Source organism: Hoplias malabaricus, chromosome 8 (assembly GCF_029633855.1).
Source record: "Hoplias malabaricus isolate fHopMal1 chromosome 8, fHopMal1.hap1, whole genome shotgun sequence".
Classification (NCBI taxonomy): domain Eukaryota; kingdom Metazoa; phylum Chordata; class Actinopteri; order Characiformes; family Erythrinidae; genus Hoplias; species Hoplias malabaricus.
Window position 1 is genome coordinate 41,511,087 of NC_089807.1, and position 22,838 is coordinate 41,533,924.

The window sequence follows — 22,838 nt, forward strand, 5'->3', positions numbered from 1 at the left end:
CCCCCAGCAGTTCTGCTGTGTCTGATCCACGTGCACCACACAACGCACCACCATCGCCACGTCAGTGTCACTGCCGCGTGGAGAACCCTCCACCACCCAAATCAAACCTGCTCTGTGGGGGTCCGGACAGAGTAGCTCTGTCCGGACCCCCAAACAAAGTATGCAGAGCCACAGGTGGACTACAGTCTGAAGTTAAGAGAATGAACAAACAAAAAGATGGTCACAAGGACCTGCTCATTCCTGGAGAGTAGTGTGTTTCGCCACATCACAGCAACAAATATTTGAGCCGCAGCCAAAACTGGAGCAAAAAAAAATCCAAGTTATTTTTGTCTGTTTTTTTTTTTTTTTTTATTAAAACCCACAACAGTGCACGGAAATAAGGGACGGGTTCTGGGACAGTTCAGTAGCTCTTGGAGGACTCGTACGACTCGGGGAAAGGGAGGGACCTGTGTCCAGAGCCCATGACCAGCGGCAAGATCCCAGCATTCGGCACCACGTTCCAGGACAGAGTCAGAGTGATGTTCTTATTGGCTCTGAGTTCGGAAACAAAAACAGTGAAATCAATTACATTCAGAATGAACACAGCACTCAGATTACACTGCGTTTTTTCAAAGCGGAACATATTTGAACACATTCTCTACAGAGATCACACTTTACGATTTAATAACAACAACAAATACATCACGAAGAGAACAAACAAAGCCTCTCCTGCGTTCGTTTAGTTTGTTTCCTCCCTGAAAGCCATCAATCATGTGATTTCACCTCTTTATTTATGCACACAGCACAGGTATCAAACATCATAGGGGTGTTTTATTAGAGATGCACACAAAGGAATATTAATAAACCTCAGTGATTGACGCTGACTTCGCAAACTAACGATACACTGCAGATTAACTGCTGACCACTCGGCCACTGCATCCACAGTAAAGTGCAGTGACACAGTGGAACGCCGGGTGCCGATTGGATGAAGGAGCCCTACCTGAGGCCGTTTCCATCATCAAAAAAGAAGTATTTGGATTTCATGTCCTTCAGGTTCAGTTTGGTGTTCTCTCCACTCAGAACAATCTTGTCCCATAAGACCACCTGGTTCAGGACCTACAGGAAACGTGAACCGAATACATGTCAATAACGGAAACATTAAAACATTATATATATATATTTAAATAATAAGACAATAATAGAATCACTTTATTGGACTGTGCTGCACACAGAGGAATTTATTCTCTGCATTTAACCCAATGTGGGCAGTGAAACACACATTTACACACACTAGTGAACACTAGGGGGCAGCGAGCACACAGGCCAGGAGCGGGGGGCGGCTCTAGACACAGTTTAAGATTATATTAGCGCAAATAAACTAGACAATAAAAAGTCCTAATGCAGTGCTGTATGTAACATGTCTCTGAGTGTGTGTGTGTGTGTGCTTTGATGACAGGGACTTACATTGCTTTTTGTTGAATACTCAGCAGAGAGATAGAGAAAGAGCTGCTTCACGTTCCAGTCAAATATGGGCTGAAGATGTAGGAAAGAGTTACAGCAAACAACATGAAGACGCAGGGAAAAGTGCATCCAGAAAACTGATTAAACTTGAGAGTCTCAAGAAAACTGCCTGCAATTTGTGGCTCAGAACAAAACCTTGTATCTAGAGAATAGAACAATAATTAGTTGTGGAAGTCTTTGAGCGTCATGTAAAGGATATCAGCCGAGAGGTCGAACGTCACGAACCCCAGGTCACTCCTCTCTCTCGGACCCGTGAAGTCATCCACGTTTTTTCTGGATTAAAGATAAAAAGAAATGTGAGGTGGCACTCAGTAAATAACGTAAACATTAAAAGACCCTCTGTTTCACCGAGCTGCGGTGATCACTGTGTTCAGATGTAAATATATAGAGTCTGAAGATAGATATAATGAAGATTCTGTTTCGTATTCCCTCGCTCTTCTGTGAAAAAAACATCTGTCTGCTGAACGCACACTGAGTGAGCATTGATAAGAGAGAGAGAGAGAGAGAGAGAGAGAGAGAGAGAGAGAGAGAAAAGAGAAAAAAGAGAGAAAGAGAAAGAAAAAAGGTAGAAAGAGAAAAGAAAGAGAAAGAGAAAAGAAAGAGAGAGAGAAAAAAGAGAGAAAGAGAAAATAAAGAGAGAGAGAAGAGAAAAAAGAAAGAAAAAGATAGAAAGAGAAAAAAGATAGAAAGAGAAAAGAAAGAAAGAAAAGAAAGAGAAAGAGAAAAGAGAGAGAATAGAAGCAATGAAAGATTGGAGAGGACAGAAGTGTGTGAGAGAGTGTGTGTAGCAGAGAGAGAGAGAGAGAGAGAGAGAGAGAGAGAAGTAAAGAGAAACAGAATGAAAGAGTGGAGAGGACGGAAGTGTATTTGAGAGAGTGTGTGTAGCAGACACAGAGAGGAAGTGTGTGTGTGTAGCAGAGAGAGAGAATCAGAGTGAGATGAGAAACAGAATGAAAGGTTGGAGAGGACGGAAGTGTGTGTGTGAGAGAGTGTGTAAGAGAGAGAGAGAGAGAGAGAGAGAGAGAGAGAGAGACCGAATTCAGCTCTACGCCAGTCGTGTGTGAATCTCGTAATTCCGCTTTCCGGGGACCTGAGTCGGTTTACATGCACACTGCTCTACATTCGCTGTCCCATATGGACAGAAAAACCAACCCCTCAGAGTTAAGTCTGTGAGCAGGAACGCAGTATAAAGCGTGAACTAGATACACACAGAGAACAGAGAGCGAATAAAACCTGTGTGAACTCACAACATGACTTTAGAGACGTGTATGTCGACGGGAACGCTGCGGTCCTTGAAGGCTGTGGTGATGAAACAGCCGAAGGTGAGCGCCGCCATGACGCTGAGGGAGAAGGCGAACAGGGAGTTGGCTCTGGACAAAACCGTATTCATGGCGAGATTAAACCGCGGATAAAAAACCCAACAGAATAAATAAAACAGTTACAGATCAGCTCCCACTGTAACACATCAGCTCTGAAACCGTCCCTTCTTCCTGCTTCAACGCTTCAGTCTCTTAGAACTCTTTACTGCCCCCAGAGGCCAGGAGGAGGTAATGCACCAGAGTGGTTCTCAAAATGGGGGTCACGGGAGGGCACTACAGTGGACACTGAAAACTCTCAGGAAGTGTAGGCTATGTTTACAGCGCTCATCCATAACATTATGACCACCTCCTTGTTTCTACTCTCACTGTCTGTTCCCTCAGCGCCACTGACCACTCAGGACACCCACAGGACCACCGCAGAGCATGACTGGGCTAGTGGATCAGTCTCAGCGAAGCAGTAACATGCTGAAACCCAGAACGTAAAATCAAATCAGTCCAAGGAGGAGATTTAAGGGAATAGAGTAAAAGAAGAATGTGAAAGAGCAGCTTGAATCCTATGAAACCCATTTGACCTTAGAGTGAACAGACCCCTTTGTGGTTATGTAGTAAACAACTGCAAATGTGATGAATCTGGAAAAACAAACTACATGGTCGGACATGTTTCCAATACTTTACGCTCGCACTTTCTCACATTTCACATTTCTCCCCTCACTGGCACCAGAAGAGCGATAATAACACAGCACCCTTTCATGACAGGTATGCGGTTTTTCCCCCCTCTGCTCCACAACAACAAAGCCTGTTGCCATGCCTGTGGTAAGTGGTCCCATTTTTCCAGCGCTGGAGAGTACAGCTGCCTTATCTGGGTCCCATTCTGGGCCCAGCTGCCAGTGGTAGGCGGGGAAAAAAGAGGGGGGAGGGGGGTGGGGGACTCGGCCGGCATGGCATCTGATCCGCCTCGACACATCCCCAGCTGACCCTCATTCCAAAAACACTGGAAACGAGACGATCAGCAGCAATGACTGAGGTTCTGGAGGAGCGGCCGTTCGGCTCGAAGTACACCAACGTCTACCTGTCCATTTTTGCTCTCTTCTGCTTCAAACTCTTCATAAAGATCAGCCTCAACATCCTCACACACTTCTACGTGGTCAAAGGGAACCGAAAGGAGGCAGCCCGCATTGCGGCGGAGTTCTACGACTTTGGCCAAAGCCAGAGTAAGTGATCCGAGTTTGTTTCTTAGCCTTAAGGCGAGAAGAAATGGGTGATATTATGGTTTTGTGATTATCATTATTTTAAACCTTTCTGAGAAGGCTTAGGACTAGCTGTTGGAACACTGCTGTGAGCATTTGATGGCTTTCAGCCATGAGAACATTGTTGAGATCCCGCTACTGATGTAGGATAATTAGTTTTCGTTAATGAAATCCACTCCATTTCATCCCAAATGTATTACACAGTGCGACTTACTCTGTAGAAAGCATCTCCACTGCTCCACAGCCTATTTCATAAGGGCTTTATATCAGTATAGGTCTGCGTTAGGAATGGTGGCCTTAAGCTCGCGTGTAGCTGCTTTAGCTGTGCCCTTATTTGTCATACTTCCATGTGAAGATTATACAGACTGTATCTATAAAATAGCTGAATGCACTAATTATATGAGGAATACTGTGAAAATGTCTTGCCCACCCCTTGGATGAGGTGAGATTTGCATCAGTCTGATGTTGTACCTTGCTTTAAAACCTTTCATAGTCTGTGTGGATGGTAGAGAAAGGCTTTTGCCCTGGATCTCTTTACAACACAGCTCTGAGAACTGGGTCAGTGCTCCACTGTGTCCCAAATACAGTTCATATTTGCTTAAAGAGGAATTACACATTTCCAGAAAGGTGTCTACATTTCGATCACTAGAGGTACGGTCATCCAGTGTGTTTTGGTGTGAAATATTATACTGTGGAGAACCGTACACAGACAAGGTTCTTTACAAGGTGTCAGTGTCATGGCATGATGTAAAACAGTGGTATGGCTTTTTCTTAAGGTACTTCTTTGGTTTAGAAAGTCCTCAATGAACCTCAGACCTGAGAGGATTGTAAACAGTTTTTGCTCTAAATTTCTGTAGGTTATCTCACATCAAAATGTAACAAAAGGGTCACAAAAGAGTTAATAGCGAGAAAGCTGGGTCAAACCTTATTATTTAAACTACTTTAAAATACGAATTTCTTGTTGTATTTGCTCTCAATCTAATTGTATGTCGTTTACACATGTAAAACACGTTTATTGCCCAGATAAATTGGTTTTAAACATCTGTTTATTTGTGTAGGACTATTCCACAGTGCTGTAAACGTGGTCAAAATATATTTCAATCAATAAAATAAAGTGTCTTGTATAAAAACAAAGAAAACACGAAGAGACGCCGTGTCCCAGCTTTAAGGCTTAAACTCAGAAATAGCACCGCCATTCTGACGACAAGCACCGCCCACATCTCTTCTATGACTGGCTCGTGGTCTTTTGACACCTGCGATGTGATTGGCTCATAGATCCTACTCACTTGTAGACCTCCAATCAGAGTTTGGCGGGAAACAAGAACGCGTCGTTTTATGAGGAAAATAAACAACTAATCAACAACCAATAGGCTTCTTCTGGAAGTGGATCAGCAGCCTATCATTTCGTAATGGGTGGGGCTTCAATGCTGTGGATGGGAGTTTGCCAATCAGCTTTTGACTAGTCGAACCAATCACCAATCACCAACGCCTGGGGAATTACAAACTACTAGTCAACCATACAGTACCGTGGGCGGGACTTAGTGAGGAAATACTGAAAGCATAACAACAATCGTTGATCTAGTGGGTTGATCTATTGGCCAATCACGAGTCAATGGAGTGTTATCGATTTGAATTGTGAACCAATCGACGAGCTCGGGAGGCGGGAATAGAACTCTGCCTCCCGAAAACAACAATAACAACAGAGTCACCAAAAACAGTGCAGGAAAGGCTTATGTCTCAAACCGATCTCTACTCCCTACATAGTGCACTTTGTTTTTCATAAACTTTGTATTAACATATTGTGTATGGTATGAGTTATGTGCACAAGTGTCCTAATCTCAAAGGGTTCTATACTATAGAATGTACTTTTTGTACTGGACGAACCACTTAGTTGGACGCAAGTAGCGCACTAAGTAGGGAGCAACGAGCCGATTGAGATATGACCAAGGCTAAGCGCTACAGAGCTTGTGACAGTTATGATTCACTTCATGGAATCGGCTCTTTTGAATCACCAATTTCAACCGAGTTGGAGAGGGTGAAGTAACGCTTACATTATGCATGTTAAGTAACGCCTGCTCTTCTGGGAAAGCCTTACACTAGATAACTAGATAAGTGGACATTATTGAGATCTGGTACTGATGTGGTATGACAACATCTACCAATCAGAACCAATCCAAATGTACTGGATGTTCCTCAATCTCTAAAGCCCCACCACTCCACAGAGCACAGAGTAGATACTGGAAGGCTTTACAAACCTATAGCTCTATACTTTGCATGTATGACATACCAACGTATAATAAGGAGATAATTATGGTGTAGTAACTTTGCACCATGTCAAAGCTTTGCACTCAAAGATTCAGCGTATGCTAGACTCACTACAACCCTCATGATGCTTATGAAGCAGTCACAGAACATGAATGAATGAATTAATGTATAAAATATATGCCTGATTCAATAAAGAGACCTTATCGTATAGTTATGTAGATTGCTAACTCATAATAAATTAGATATTTTCTTTTCTCACTAGCATGCCATCACAAGTCTTTAAAGGTGCAGTGTGTAAGACTGAAGGGGACAATTAGCAGAAATGAATACAGTATACAGAAAAGGGGCCTATTTTGGATGCTGTCAGCTGCCAGTTAGGCTAGTTAATCTTTTGTCTCTTGTCTGCCTGCATTATGCCTTTTACACAGCCCAGAACAATAGTGTGCCCCCTGGGGGAAGTTTCTGGTAGTGACTGGGCCTCAGTATAGAATGGCATCAATCCACTTACCACTATGAGCATGTGCTAATAGCACTAAAATAGTGCAGAAATAACTAGCATTATTACATTACATGTAAATTTTGTCTCTCTCTCTCTCTCTCTCACACACACACACACACACACACACACACGCCCGAACCCCTTTTGAGACCCCAGGCTTAGAAGCTAAAAATAACCGTCACTGTTAATTTGGGGCTGTGAATCGACTCTTGTCATTCATTGCACTGAACCGATTCGAGTGAACGATTCTCTGAGATGTGCCACTCGCTCTGGTGAAAACATGCCCGAAGTTCCTGCACTCTGCGGCGGAGAGGGAGAGAGACACGGGGAGAGAGAGACACACAAGCGGAGAGCGGAGGACTCGCCCGAGCTCCCGGAGAGAAAGAAAGCACGTTGGGGCCTTTTAACGAGCCAGGGTGAGTAAACAAACAAATAAACAAATAAACAAACAAACAAACGAACAGGATAAAGTGACGGACGGAGCGCGCGTGCACGGTGTGCATCAGAGAACCAGCAACTAACAGGCGTTCAGAGCTGGGAATCAAATCAATCATCATTTCCCGCGGTTAAAACGGGACGTTACGTAACGGCTGCACGAGGACCACAGGACGTCACGCGCTGGATTGAATGTGTTTGTTTTTATGATTTACTTGTTGGTTTTTTGTTTGTTTATTGGTTGGTTTGACTGTTCTGCCCTTCCAATAACAGACTTTAAGACCATGACAACAGAACACAACTATTATACATTCATTATATATATATATTTTCTTAATATTTATTTGACCAATTTATATTTAATTGAATTGTTGGCAAGGTGTTGTGAGTTCTCTGTCACAGGTGTTGAACAGGCCTCTCTCCTGAGTATCCAGCTACTGTAGGGCATCACGTGAACCCAGCTTGGACTAACCCAACACGAAAAATGGACAGAATAAGAGTTGATTTAAAGGGGAATCAGCTTTAAAATGTACATAAAGCACTGCCTCTTTAATGGTTCAACTCACTCACACACTACAGCTCTTGGCGGACACTGGAGGGGGTGATGATGCGGGGCATAAAGCAACATGATGGTGCAGCCTTGTGTTTGTGTGTGTGTGAGAGAGAGAGAGAGAGAGAGAGAAAGAAAGCTGTGTCACAGCTTCCATGTTGCACTGGTGTCCTGTCTCTCTGAGTTGGATGGGTTTTTATGTGTTTACCGTTATTGTTTACAGCTGTTTTTTTGGGATAATTTGCTGTATTTGTGCTCTATTAGTTGCATTCCTTTTGTATCATCCCCCATCATGTTGTTTGATGCCCCCTCTGCAGCACACGTGAGTGAGTTTAACCATTAAAGAGTCAGTGCTTTGTGTACATATTAAGGCTTTAAAGAAACACTACATAACATTTTTTACCTTAAAATTACAGCTTAAAAATCACTGTGATTCGTCACTGAGCTCTAATACAGAGAATAGTTTCTTTGCTGTTGCGACTCTGAGCTCAGCACTGCAGAAACTGCACTATGAACCCTTCAGAGCAGGGTAGGAAAGCAAAGCATCAGCCTCCCTCCACCCTTGCTGTAAAAATCAATCAACACCAGAGGGAGCACATCTTACCTAGTGTCCCTTTAACACATCAGTGTGATTCCCCTTTAAATCACCTCTTATTCTGTCCATGCGCAGGGCTGACCTGGTCCGATAGGGGGTTACGGGATGCCATGCGGTGGCCAGAAGTTCAGGAGAGTGTGTCACATGCTCACACACTTACAATAAAGCTTCAGCCGAGGTGTCAGATTCCAGTCACTGCACAGTTTAGTTTAGTGTTCCTCTGGTTCAAACACCTCAGATTCCAGTCGTTAGGAGCCTGAGTAGCTGCAGATAAGCTGAAGTGTGTGACACCACATGACTGGAACTACAGGCCTTGTTTACAAGCTTATTTTAACTTCCTGTATTTCCAGAGGTGGAAAACTGTGTGATACGGGCGTGATAAAAACGGGCCCTTTATCTAGCGGCTCTGTTCACTTCAAATAGTGGCGTTAGGACTTCGTTAGGGGGTTGTTAGGTAGTTTACACCCTGTGTGCAAGCTGTGTTTGCTCATTCTCTGTACTGTTCACCTGTTATAAGCGCTTATTTCACATTTCACAGCTCTGGATATGTGTTTGTAGCTGAATCTCCTGTGCTGCAGTTTATTTTCTGTAAACAGTGAATGTGGGGAAGGGGTCTGAGCTCAGGGCTAAGTTTAGATTCAGCTGATTAGTGACATTGGAACCCTGAGCTACCTCTGCCACCACGGTTAAAATGTAGAGTGGACCCTGCAGCACACGAGAGTCGCCTCTACCCAGATTCATTAATAACATTTCTTTTGGAAAATGTAGAAAACTAATGACATTTTTACATTAGAATCAGTTTTTCACAATATACTTTTTAGTATTTTTAATAATTAGACAAAAATAGATCTATTCTAGTCACAGTTTCCATAAAAAAGACCCACAGTTAAAGAGTAACATTCCCACAAAACCTTGGAGCTTCTGGGAAACACTCTCTAGAAAAAACCTGCCAAGAACCAGGACAGTTCATGTTTTCTATCACACAAGGATTCCTTTATTGTTGGACGGATAATTTATTTATTAAAGCAGAGATGGCAGAGACAAACACACACAAATACTGCTTCTTAAAACACACATTTGTTGTAAAATCACTCGTAAAGTCATTCGTTCGTTATCTGTAACCCATATCCAGATCAGGGTCGCAGTGAGTCCGGAGCCTACCCGCAATCACTAGGCGCAAGGTGGGTACACACCCTGCAGGGGGCGCCAGTCCTTCGCAGGGCGACACACACTCACACTCACATGAGGAGAGCACACCTCTCATATACAGTCGCTCAGAGCAGGTCTTGAACCTTCATAACTCACTCATTCACTCACTCACACATGGCTATAAATTGCACCACAAGGGGCACTGTTTCTCACATTTCAGGGCTGCTCCACAAAGGGGGTGCTATTGCACTTCACATCAGTGACTGACTCTGTGTGTTCTTTTATTACGTCCCATTGAAAATGAATGGGGGTAAAAGCCTGGATTAGAAATTCCAGAATGCAGTGGACGTTAAAAACGCAGTGTAGGCTCAGGCACCCGAACTTAAACCTGCACTCCGCAGCCTGAAGGAGGAGACGTTCAGCAAATGTATCCAACCTGCCCACAATCGCCACGTTTGTGAACAGTGCGTGGATGTCTCTCTCTGCGCTGTGGAAGCTGTCCGCCTCTTAGCCTGGTTTTAGCCAGCTGTGGGTCTCACTGAGCCTGTGTAAAATGCCAGTGTGATCTCAGTGTCTCTGATCTGGATTAGACACGGCTGCTTCTCGCTGCTCTCCGCTCTCTGGTTCTGGGCCTTGTTAAGATGACAGACATCCTCTCGTTTGCAGGCCGTCATGTCGTACACATTCTGTTGGCTAGACACGCCGTGGGGAGACGGAGACATGGGTACGTACAGAGTGGAACATCTCTCTCTCTCTCTCTCTCTCTCTCTCTCTCTCTCTCTCTCTAAAGCCTGGGTGAGAATGCAGGGTAAAGACAGTGGCATTAGGCCAGGGCCAGATGGTGGCTAAATATAGCAGCGCCTCTCTGAGGCTACAAATGAGAACAGTGTATTGTAGCCGGACTAATATTAGGTTCAGTGGAAGAAGTTGTTGACAATGCCGCAATACTGTTTTAACAACAGAGCAATTACAGTGGAAGGATCACATGAATTAGCCTGGTATGAGGCACTTGTGTGTGTGTGTGTGTGTGTGTGTGTGTGTGTGTGTTTGTGTGTGTGTGTGTGTGTGAGAGAGAGTGTGTGTGTGTATTATATATAAGACCTTTCTATAACAACACATTTTACTTCAGCCCAAAGAAAATTCCAAATAGATATTTCCTTTTCTCTTTAACGTCTCTGTAGTTTCTCAAAGACAACAATGAGATCAAATGGAAACAAAAAATACAAAACAGTTCACATGTCTCCTCAGTTAAAGACCTCACACGTGTCTCATCTTGAGTTTTAGTGGAGATCTAAAGCCAAAAACTGTGCTCAGATTTGAACTAAACTCGTACTCACTTGTAGCTCATGTCTCCTTTATGTCTCGTTCTTTTTCTCCCGAGCCATTACAGAGCAACCTGTGGGCAATAACATTTTCCTCTGGTGGGGTTTAATGTGCTGCACACAATTTCCCAACATTTTCTGTCTGTAGTGGTTGTGATGTCATAACTACAAACACATTCACATAAGACCACACTCCCAAGTGAACTGCCCGATCACGTTGAAGGCATAAGGAGTGTTGTTACTATACGATTCCGTCTGGATTGGCTTTCGGAGAGGGTTGTTAATACCTTGCCAACTGTTTGAAGACACCTCAACAATAAATTAAAGTGTCTCTCTATGTTGCAGCCTCTACTTTTCTCAGCATGCTTTAAACACAAGAAAATACAACATCACTATAAGGATTAGGGCGGCACGGTGGCGCAGCAGGTAGTGTCGCAGTCACACACCTCCAGGGACCAGGAGGTTGTGGTTTAGATTCCCACTCCGGGTGATTGTCTGTGAGGAGTGTGGTGTGTTCTCTCTGTGTCTGCGTGGGTTTCCTCCGGGTGACTGTCTGTGAGGAGTGTGGTGTGTTCTCCCTGTGTCTGCGTGGGTTTCCTCCAGGTGACTGTCTGTGAGGAGTGTGGTGTGTTCTCCCTGTGTCTGCGTGGGTTTCCTCCAGGTGACTGTCTGTGAGGAGTGTGGTGTGTTCTCCCTGTGTCTGCGTGGGTTTCCTCCGGGTGACTGTCTGTGAGGAGTGTTGTGTGTTCTCCCTGTGTCTCCGTGGGTTTCCTCCGGGTGCTCCGTTTTCCTCCCACAGTCCAAAAATACAAGTTTGTAGGTGGATTGGCGACTCAAAAGCGTCCATAGGTGTGAGTGTGTGAGTGAATGTGTGTGTGTGTGTGTGTCTTTGTTGCTCTGTGAAGGACTGGCGCCCCCTCCAGGGTGTATTCCCACCTTGCGCCCAATGATTCCAGGTAGACTCTGGACCCACCGCGACACTGAACTAGATAAAGGTTACAGATAATGAATGAATGAACTCATGACAAGTCTCATGACTCCGGGGTGGAAATAAAGGACTTATACTTTTCCAGCTGTTGCTTGGCATTGGGCATGTTGACTTTAGACTCTTGTGCAGCTTCTCCAGACATTCTCAAATTTTGTTGAATTGATGCTTTTCTATGAAGAATATACAGTATATTCACGAATGTACATCTGCTCCTTAACGTAGTGGATACCAGTCGTTATGAGGGGTCTCTGCAATCTGTTATAATTGATGTAATGTGCATAAAAACTTGTTTGTCTTGTTGCTTTATTCTGTGCTCTGGAATGCGTTTACGTGAGTCATTGCGAATTAGATCATAATATAATTTGCTGTCATTTGTAATGATTGGCCAGGCCTCTTCACTAACACCAATGCCAAGTCCATTCATTAATATCAGTGTTTAATGTGGAGCAGAGCAGGCAGAAATGTGCTGTAATAAAAATTGAAAGGTAATGAATAATCCTCAGTGGCTCAGTGTAAAGCTGTGTTTACTGAGTATATCTCTGGTGTGTGTGTGTGTGTGTGTGTGTGTGTGTGTGTGTGTTGCAGGCTCATGGGCGGATCGATCTCCACTCCACGAAGCAGCAAGTCAGGGTCGACTCCTGGCCCTAAGAACCCTTCTCTCACAGGTGTTCTCACACTCACACACACTTTTACCACAGGGGAAAGAAAAACATGTTCTAAACGTCCGTTTCCATGAGCACATATTATGCTACTACGTTTTTGACAGCTTCTATTGTGTGTTTTCATATAAAAGACACTGTAACGACCACTTTAATGTTTGAATGCGATATATATCCCGTTTACAGACCTCTATTTTCACATATAACTCTGTTAGTGCCTCTTTCTAATCAGAAATAAGCTTCATTGTTTCTGTTTAATATTCCATTAGGGTTACAATGCCAACATCATCACCATTGATCACGTGACCCCGCTGCATGAGGCATGTCTGGGGGATCACGTGGCCTGTGCCCGAGCCCTCATCGAGGCTGGGGCTAATGTAAGTCTCTGAGCCAATCAGATGTTTTATCTACATCTTTTTAAAAGCATTTTTTTTTTACTTATTTTTACAAATATTCACTTTTACTGTAATATAGATAATTCGCTTCACAGGCTCTAGACACATCTGGCCCTGATGTGTGTGTGTGTGTGTGTGTGTGTGTGTGTGTGTGTACTCTAGGTGAACGCCACCACTATAGACGGAGTGACCCCTCTGTTTAACGCCTGTTCTGCGGGTAGTGCCCCGTGTACCGAAGTCCTCCTGGAGCATGGTGCCAACCCACAGCCGGAACTGTGCCAACCATCTCCTCTCCATGAGGCCAGCAGCAAAGGTCAGTGAAAGTAGTCACTTCTGATCAGGGGTTAAAGCATCTGAGCTTCAAACAGGGCACATTTAATTAGCCATTTTTTTGAGAGAAATTAAACCAGAACCTCTTTTCACGTCTGTTTTTGCCTGGACTTTATTCGGTGCTGTGATGGGGGCAGAGTTTAAAAGCGACTGAAGCCATAGTAAAGTAACTACCGCTACAAAATAAAGGGGCAGGGTGTTTGAATGTGAGGAACCTTGTAAAGGTTTAAAGAAAACTTACTTGATATTCTTAACCAATTGGGAACTTATTACAAAATGACTCTTTATGGAAACAAAGTTGCTTCTTCCATGGCATTGACCAAAGCTACTGCTACTGCTACCACTAGCTCTACTACTTCTACAACCACTGCTACTACTACTTCTACTATTACCACAGCTACTGCTACCATTATTGCATCTACTACAACTCTTACTACTGCTACCACTAGCTCTACTTCTTCTACAACCACTGCTACTACTACTTCTACTATTACCACAGCTACTGCTACCATTATTGCATCTACTACAACTCTTACTACTGCTACCACTAGCTCTACTTCTTCTACAACCACTGCTACTACTACTTCTACTATTACTACAGCTACTGCTACCATTATTGCATCTACTACAACTCTTACTACTGCTACCACTAGCTCTACTTCTTCTACAACCACTGCTACTACTACTTCTACTATTACCACAGCTACTGCTACCATTATTGCATCTACTACAACTCTTACTACTGCTACCACTAGCTCTACTACTTCTACAACCACTGCTACTACTACTTCTACTATTACCACAGCTACTGCTACCATTATTGCATCTACTACAACTCTTACTACTGCTACCACTAGCTCTACTACTTCTACAACCACTGCTACTACTACTTCTACTATTACCACAGCTACTGCTACCATTATTGCATCTACTACAACTCTTACTACTGCTACCACTAGCTCTACTTCTTCTACAACCACTGCTACTACTACTTCTACTATTACCACAGCTACTGCTACCATTATTGCATCTACTACAACTCTTACTACTGCTACCACTAGCTCTACTTCTTCTACAACCACTGCTACTACTACTTCTACTATTACTACAGCTACTGCTACCATTATTGCATCTACTACAACTCTTACTACTGCTACCACTAGCTCTACTTCTTCTACAACCACTGCTACTACTACTTCTACTATTACTACAGCTACTGCTACCATTATTGCATCTACTACAACTCTTACTACTGCTACCACTAGCTCTACTTCTTCTACAACCACTGCTACTACTACTTCTACTATTACTACAGCTACTGCTACCATTATTGCATCTACAACAACTCTTACTACTGCTACCACTAGCTCTACTTCTTCTACAACCACTGCTACTACTACTTCTACTATTACTACTGCTACTGCTACCATTATTGCATCTACTACAACTCTTACTACTGCTACCATTAGCTCTGCTTCTTCTACAACCACTGCTACTACTACTTCTACTATTACTACAGCTACTGCTACCATTATTGCATCTACTACAACTCTTACTACTGCTACCACTAGCTCTACTTCTTCTACAACCACTGCTACTACTACTTCTACTATTACTACTGCTACTGCTACCATTATTGCATCTACTACAACTCTTACTACTGCTACCACTAGCTCTACTACTTCTACAACCACTGCTACTACTACTTCTACTATTACCACAGCTACTGCTACCATTATTGCATCTACTACAACTCTTACTACTGCTACCACTAGCTCTACTTCTTCTACAACCACTGCTACTACTACTTCTACTATTACCACAGCTACTGCTACCATTATTGCATCTACTACAACTCTTACTACTGCTACCACTAGCTCTACTTCTTCTACAACCACTGCTACTACTACTTCTACTATTACTACAGCTACTGCTACCATTATTGCATCTACTACAACTCTTACTACTGCTACCACTAGCTCTACTTCTTCTACAACCACTGCTACTACTACTTCTACTATTACTACAGCTACTGCTACCATTATTGCATCTACTACAACTCTTACTACTGCTACCACTAGCTCTACTTCTTCTACAACCACTGCTACTACTACTTCTACTATTACTACAGCTACTGCTACCATTATTGCATCTACAACAACTCTTACTACTGCTACCACTAGCTCTACTTCTTCTACAACCACTGCTACTACTACTTCTACTATTACTACTGCTACTGCTACCATTATTGCATCTACTACAACTCTTACTACTGCTACCATTAGCTCTGCTTCTTCTACAACCACTGCTACTACTACTTCTACTATTACTACAGCTACTGCTACCATTATTGCATCTACTACAACTCTTACTACTGCTACCACTAGCTCTACTTCTTCTACAACCACTGCTACTACTACTTCTACTATTACTACTGCTACTGCTACCATTATTGCATCTACTACAACTCTTACTACTGCTACCACTAGCTCTACTTCTTCTACAACCACTGCTACTACTACTTCTACTATTACCACAGCTACTGCTACCATTGCTGCATCCACTACAACTCTTACTACTGCTTCCATTGCTGCATCTACTACAACTCTTACTACTGCTACCACTAGCTCTACTTCTTCTACAACCACTGCTACTACTACTTCTACTATTACTACAGCTACTGCTGCCATTATTGCATCTACTACAACTCTTACTACTGCTACCACTAGCTCTACCTCTTCTACAACCACTGCTACTACTACTTCTACTATTACCACAGCTACTGCTACCATTATTGCATCTACTACAACTCTTACTACTGCTACCACTAGCTCTACTTCTTCTACAACCACTGCTACTACTACTTCTACTATTACCACAGCTACTGCTACCATTATTGCATCTACTAGAACTCTTACTACTGCTACCACTAGCTCTAATTCTTCTACAACCACTGCTACTACTACTTCTACTATTACTACAGCTACTGCTACCATTATTGCATCTACTACAACTCTTACTACTGCTACCACTAGCTCTACTTCTTCTACAACCACTGCTACTACTACTTCTACTATTACTACAGCTACTGCTACCATTATTGCATCTACTACAACTCTTACTACTGCTACCACTAGCTCTACTTCTTCTACAACCACTGCTACTACTACTTCTACTATTACTACAGCTACTGCTACCATTATTGCATCTACTACAACTCTTACTACTGCTACCACTAGCTCTACTTCTTCTACAACCACTGCTACTACTACTTCTACTATTACTACAGCTACTGCTACCATTATTGCATCTACTACAACTCTTACTACTGCTACCACTAGCTCTACTTCTTCTACAACCACTGCTACTACTACTTCTACTATTACTACAGCTACTGCTACCATTATTGCATCTACAACAACTCTTACTACTGCTACCACTAGCTCTACTTCTTCTACAACCACTGCTACTACTACTTCTACTATTACTACTGCTACTGCTACCATTATTGCATCTACTACAACTCTTACTACTGCTACCATTAGCTCTGCTTCTTCTACAACCACTGCTACTACTACTTCTACTATTACTACAGCTACTGCTACCATTATTGCATCTACTACAACTCTTACTACTGCTACCACTAGCTCTACTTCTTCTACAACCACTGCTACTACTACTTCTACTATTACTACTGCTACTGCTACCATTATTGCATCTACTACAACTCTTACTACTGCTACCACTAGCTCTACTTCTTCTACAACCACTGCTACTACTACTTCTACTATTACCACAGCTACTGCTACCATTGCTGCATCCACTACAACTCTTACTACTGCTTCCATTGCTGCATCTACTACAACTCTTACTACTGCTACCACTAGCTCTACTTCTTCTACAACCACTGCTACTACTACTTCTACTATTACCACAGCTACAGCTACCATTTTTGCATCTACTACAACTATTACTACTGCTACCACTAGCTCTACTTCTTCTACAACCACTGCTACTACTACTTCTACTATTACTACAGCTACTGCTGCCATTATTGCATCTACTACAACTCTTACTACTGCTACCACTAGCTCTACCTCTTCTACAACCACTGCTACTACTACTTCTACTATTACCACAGCTACTGCTACCATTATTGCATCTACTACAACTCTTACTACTGCTACCACTAGCTCTACTTCTTCTACAACCACTGCTACTACTACTTCTACTATTACCACAGCTACTGCTACCATTATTGCATCTACTAGAACTCTTACTACTGCTACCACTAGCTCTAATTCTTCTACAACCACTGCTACTACTACTTCTACTATTACTACAGCTACTGCTACCATTATTGCATCTACTACAACTCTTACTACTGCTACCACTAGCTCTACTTCTTCTACAACCACTGCTACTACTACTTCTACTATTACTACAGCTACTGCTACCATTATTGCATCTACTACAACTCTTACTACTGCTACCACTAGCTCTACTTCTTCTACAACCACTGCTACTACTACTTCTACTATTACTACAGCTACTGCTACCATTACTGCATCTACAACAACTCTTACTACTGCTACCACTAGCTCTACTTCTTCTACAACCACTGCTATTACTACTTCTACTATTACTACAGCTACTGCTACCATTATTGCATCTACTACAACTCTTACTACTGCTACCACTAGCACTACTTCTTCTACAACCACTGCTACTACTACTTCTACTATTACTATAGTTACTGCTACCATTATTGCATCTACTACAGCTCTTACTACTGCTACCACTAGCTCTACTTCTTCTACAGTCACTGCTACTACTACTTCTGTATTACTACAGCTACTGCTACCATTATTGCATCTACTACAACTCTTACTACTGCTACCATTAGCTCTGCTTCTTCTACAACCACTGCTACTACTAATTCTACTATTACTACAGCTACTGCTACCATTATTGCATCTACTACAACTCTTACTACTGCTACCACTAGCTCTACTTCTTCTACAACCACTGCTACTACTACTTCTACTATTAATACTGCTACCATTATTGCATCTACTACAACTCTTACTACTGCTACCACTAGCTCTACTTCTTCTACAACCACTGCTACTACTACTTCTACTATTACCACAGCTACTGCTACCATTGCTGCATCCACTACAACTCTTACTACTGCTTCCATTGCTGCATCTACTACAACTCTTACTACTGCTACCACTAGCTCTACTTCTTCTACAACCACTGCTACTACTACTTCTACTATTACCACAGCTACAGCTACCATTATTGCATCTACTACAACTCTTACTACTGCTACCACTAGCTCTACTTCTTCTACAACCACTGCTACTACTACTTCTACTATTACTACAGCTACTGCTGCCATTATTGCATCTACTACAACTCTTACTACTGCTACCACTAGCTCTACCTCTTCTACAACCACTGCTACTACTACTTCTACTATTACCACAGCTACTGCTACCATTATTGCATCTACTACAACTCTTACTACTGCTACCACTAGCTCTACTTCTTCTACAACCACTGCTACTACTACTTCTACTATTACCACAGCTACTGCTACCATTATTGCATCTACTAGAACTCTTACTACTGCTACCACTAGCTCTACTTCTTCTACAACCACTGCTACTACTACTTCTACTATTACTACAGCTACTGCTACCATTATTGCATCTACTACAACTCTTACTACTGCTACCACTAGCTCTACTTCTTCTACAACCACTGCTACTACTACTTCTACTATTACTACAGCTACTGCTACCATTATTGCATCTACTACAACTCTTACTACTGCTACAATTACTGTTACTACAGCTCATGCTAAACGTGTGGCTAAAGAGTGGTCCAAGCCTCAGTACGCTGACCCCATCCTCCATCCTATTGTGACAGAGAAGCCATAGCAGGCGATAACAGGGCAAGGCAGTTCTTCTCCAAGTGTGTTGAGCTTCAGTGGCATTAGGAAAAGACTCACGAGCTACTTTTACCCTCCTGGCTTGTTAGCATTCTGCGATGCTGAACCCTGGGTAAATGTTTCATGTGTGTCCTTCAGGAAGATCGGCGTGTGTAGAGGCTCTGATAGCGTGGGGAGCGGATGTGGATTACGATATTCCTCACTTGGGAACAGCACTCTACATCGCCTGCAGCTCCCGGGAGCTACAGTGCACTCGGAAACTTCTGGACGGAGGTGAGTGGAGCTCAGACCACACACACATTTCAGTTTTTTTGGTGTCTTCTGCTTTGGCAATTCACATTCAGGGCTAAAATCAGAATCTCTGAATCTGACATCCTCTGAGTGTGTAATTAACAGCATTATCTCCATGTCCCAGGTGCCAACGTGCAGAAAGGACGTTTCCTGGACACTCCACTTCATGCCGCGGCAGAGAAAGACTGCCCTGAGATCATCAGAGTGCTGCTGGAGTTCGGCGCGAATATAAACGCTCGCAACCTGGAGCTGCAGAGGCCGGTGGAGACAGCGCCCCCTAGCAGCGCGGCAGAAAACGTGCTTCTGCTTTACGAAGGTGAAGAGCAGAACAAATGTACTAGTTGCATGCCACGGCACTGTTTATGTAGTCAGTAGGGCCCATGTGTGAATATATAATGGTTTCTTTTGTGTGTGTGCAGCGTCTCCGCCGGCTCTGACTCAGCTGTGCAGGTTGAGTATCAGAGAGCATTTGGGACGGACCCGACTTCACCTCATCCCCCAGCTCAGACTTCCCACACTCCTCCACAGATTTCTACAGTACAGATAGAGCTCTGCATTGTCTCTCTGTCCCTGTCTCTATCTCTGTATCCTCCTGTCCTCTTTTCTCTGTCTTCCCTTTATTTCAGTAACACTTTTAAAGACGGACAGCGTCTGTAAGGCTGCAGGACACTTACACAAGCCTTTCAGAACACATGACCTAGCCCTACGTAAACATGTATAGAGGCTTATTGCATCAAGGCTGCTTTATTCCATTTTGATGTAATTTCACCGGGGGCTACGTCAGTCATCCAAAGGCTTTTGTGAGAGTCGAATCGCCTCATCAACGCTGCTCCTGAGTAAGGTGTAACACTTATTGCTTGTCCTCTCTCAAGTGCATTTACTACACACTCTTGTAGCCTCCAACTCACAACAGCTTCACTTGCAGTTATTTAAAATACTGAGTTTCTAATCAATATATTTTTGTGTGCAATATCCTCACAGAATGTCGGGTCTAGTTTTTACGGAAACCAGCAGTGTGTCTCACTATGTGCTCGATAACGTCAATCAGTTTCCAAGATATCAATCAGAAAACATCGCAAACACGGACATGACCTTCAAAAAAAACTGATATTGTTATGATGTCGTACGAATGACGAAGCTTCAATTTCACCCTTCACTTTTGCACTGGAGAATCAAGGCTATTTATGGCAGTGGTTCTCAAACATCACCTTCATTTTCCCTCAAACAGAGCTCCAGCTCAGACCTGGAAGTCCTTGTAGTGTTATGACACCAACCACAGAGTGCTCCAGAAATACGCTGTCAATCCTCCAAGACGTGATTGTCCTTTTACGTTTTGAACTGGAGCTAAGAGCTAACAAAGAGTTGAAACAAATGTGTCAGTTAGCTTCACACAAACTACACAACTACATCATCTCACTCTCACACTGTTAGACGTCCCTGTTTGTTTATGTGGTTTCTCTCACAGGCTTGTGTTCTACTTCCTGTTAAAAATACATGATGTTGAAGCATAGCTAACACAATAGAACAATAGCAGCAGCAATGTTGATGTTTGCATTCTGTCGGCTTGTGTTACATATTGATGTTTTATCCAAAGTATTGCTGATGTGTGGAGTCGTGTGTCTGTGACCATATCTTAAACCCTGTGTCCGCTCTCTGTCCACTCTGTGAGACACTCCTCCCTCGTTGGTCCACCTTGTAGATGTAGAGTCAGAGACAGTAGCTCATCTGTCGCTGCACAGTGTGTGTCGCTCGTCCTCTAGTCCTTCATCAGTGACACAGGACGCTGTCGGCTGGATGTTTTTGGTCGGTGGACTGTTCTCGGTCCAGACACTGAGGGGTTTAAAAACTCCAGCAGCTACTGCTGTGTCTGATCCACTCTACACCAGCACAACACACACTAACACACCACCACCACGTCAGTGCAGAGCAACAGATTGACTACAGGCTGAAATTGTAGAAGTGCATAGGGGTCTTGTAAGGTCAGTGGAGCTGAGAAAGTGGACTATTCATTTATATTTAACATGCTCTTAATCACGTTTTGTTGCTGTCCAAATAAAACCACATATCTCCATGTTTGTTGATTTGTAATGTACCACATCATTTGAACACAGCAGCTGTCTGTCACAGATTTCATGAACGGACGTATAGAAAGGCTCCAGAAAAATGTTTTTACATTGACTTCTATTGAAACTTAAGGAATGAATTTTCCTTCTTCTGTAAAGTTACAGGCAGTGTTGCAGTCACACAGCTCCAGGGACCTGGAGGTTGTGGGTTCAATTCCCGTTCAGGGTGACTGTCTGTGAGGAGTGTGGTGTGTTCTCTCTGTGTCTGCATGGGTTTCCTCCGGGTGACTGTCTGTGAGGAGTGTGGTGTGTTCTCTCTGTGTCTGCGTGGCTTTCCTCCGGGTGACTGTCTGTGAGGAGTGTGGTGTGTTCTCTCTGTGTCTGCATGAGTTTCCTCCGGGTGACTGTCTGTGAGGAGTGTGGTGTGTTCTCCCTGTGTCTGTGTGGGTTTTCTCCAGGTGACTGTCTGTGAGGAGTGTGGTGTGTTCTCCCTGTGTCTGTGTGGGTTTCCTCCAGGTGACTGTCTGTGAGGAGTGTGGTGAGTTCTCCCTGTGTCTGCGTGGGTTTCCTCAGGGTGATTGTCTGCGAGGAGTGTGGTGTGTTCTCCCTGTGTCTGAGTGGGTTTCCTCCGGGTGACTGTCTGTGAGGAGTGTGGTGTGTTCTCCCTGTGTCTGCGTGGGTTTCCTCCGGGTGACTGTCTGTGAGGAGTGTGGTGTGTTCTCCCTGTGTCTGCGTGGGTTTCCTCCGGGTGACTGTCTGCGAGGAGTGTGGTGTGTTCTCCCTGTGTCTGAGTGGGTTTCCTCCGGGTGACTGTCTGTGAGGAGTGTGGTGTGTTCTCCCTGTGTCTGTGTGGGTTTCCTCCAGGTGACTGTATGTGAGGAGTGTGGTGTGTTCTCCCTGTGTCTGTGTGGGTTTCCTCCAGGTGACTGTCTGTGAGGAGTGTGGTGTGTTCTCCCTGTGTCTGCGTGGGTTTCCTCCGGGTGACTGTCTGCGAGGAGTGTGGTGTGTTCTCCCTGTGGAGATCTTTTTCTTTGGACAGCAAAGTTTTGGTTGAAAACAAAAACAGAAAACCATGGTTGTTTTATGATGAGTTACCAGCGTTTTAATCTTTCTGAAGTGTGAACTAAATTGTGCCTAATTTAAAAATAGACAAAATGCAAACTTCAGTTATGCCTGCTGCTCCTGCTATAGCTATGCAACATGCTGTATTATTTTTAATATGGAACAGTATGTTATATAGTGTCTGAAACACCACAAACAGGACGAGCA

At 43.5% G+C, this 22,838-nt stretch overlaps 2 protein-coding genes across 4 annotated transcripts; one reads left to right on the forward strand and one right to left on the reverse strand.

Moving 5' to 3' along the window:
* Nucleotides 1–334: 334 nt before the first annotated feature.
* Nucleotides 335–3,050, reverse strand: spcs3 (signal peptidase complex subunit 3). The gene is made up of 5 exons (XM_066678390.1): nucleotides 2,748–3,050; nucleotides 1,698–1,773; nucleotides 1,444–1,518; nucleotides 980–1,095; nucleotides 335–533 (listed from the first exon to the last, which is right to left on the reverse strand). Exons 1-5 carry the CDS (start codon nucleotides 2,888–2,890, stop codon nucleotides 401–403), a joined length of 543 nt encoding a protein of 180 aa, XP_066534487.1. The 5' UTR covers nucleotides 2,891–3,050; the 3' UTR covers nucleotides 335–400.
* Nucleotides 3,051–3,763: 713 nt separating this feature from the next.
* Nucleotides 3,764–22,345, forward strand: asb5b (ankyrin repeat and SOCS box containing 5b). 3 transcript variants are annotated; one of them, XM_066678388.1, is made up of 8 exons: nucleotides 7,163–7,246; nucleotides 10,226–10,283; nucleotides 12,455–12,534; nucleotides 12,798–12,905; nucleotides 13,086–13,236; nucleotides 19,354–19,488; nucleotides 19,631–19,822; nucleotides 19,926–22,345. In XM_066678388.1, exons 2-8 carry the CDS (start codon nucleotides 10,232–10,234, stop codon nucleotides 20,051–20,053), a joined length of 846 nt encoding a protein of 281 aa, XP_066534485.1. In that variant the 5' UTR covers nucleotides 7,163–7,246; nucleotides 10,226–10,231; the 3' UTR covers nucleotides 20,054–22,345. The 3 variants fall into 3 exon arrangements, with proteins under 3 accessions (XP_066534483.1, XP_066534485.1, XP_066534486.1); XM_066678386.1 differs by lacking the exons at nucleotides 7,163–7,246; nucleotides 10,226–10,283 and adding an exon at nucleotides 3,764–4,030; XM_066678389.1 differs by lacking the exon at nucleotides 7,163–7,246 and having other exon boundaries at nucleotides 10,098–10,283.
* The last annotated feature ends 493 nt before the right edge of the window (nucleotides 22,346–22,838 follow it).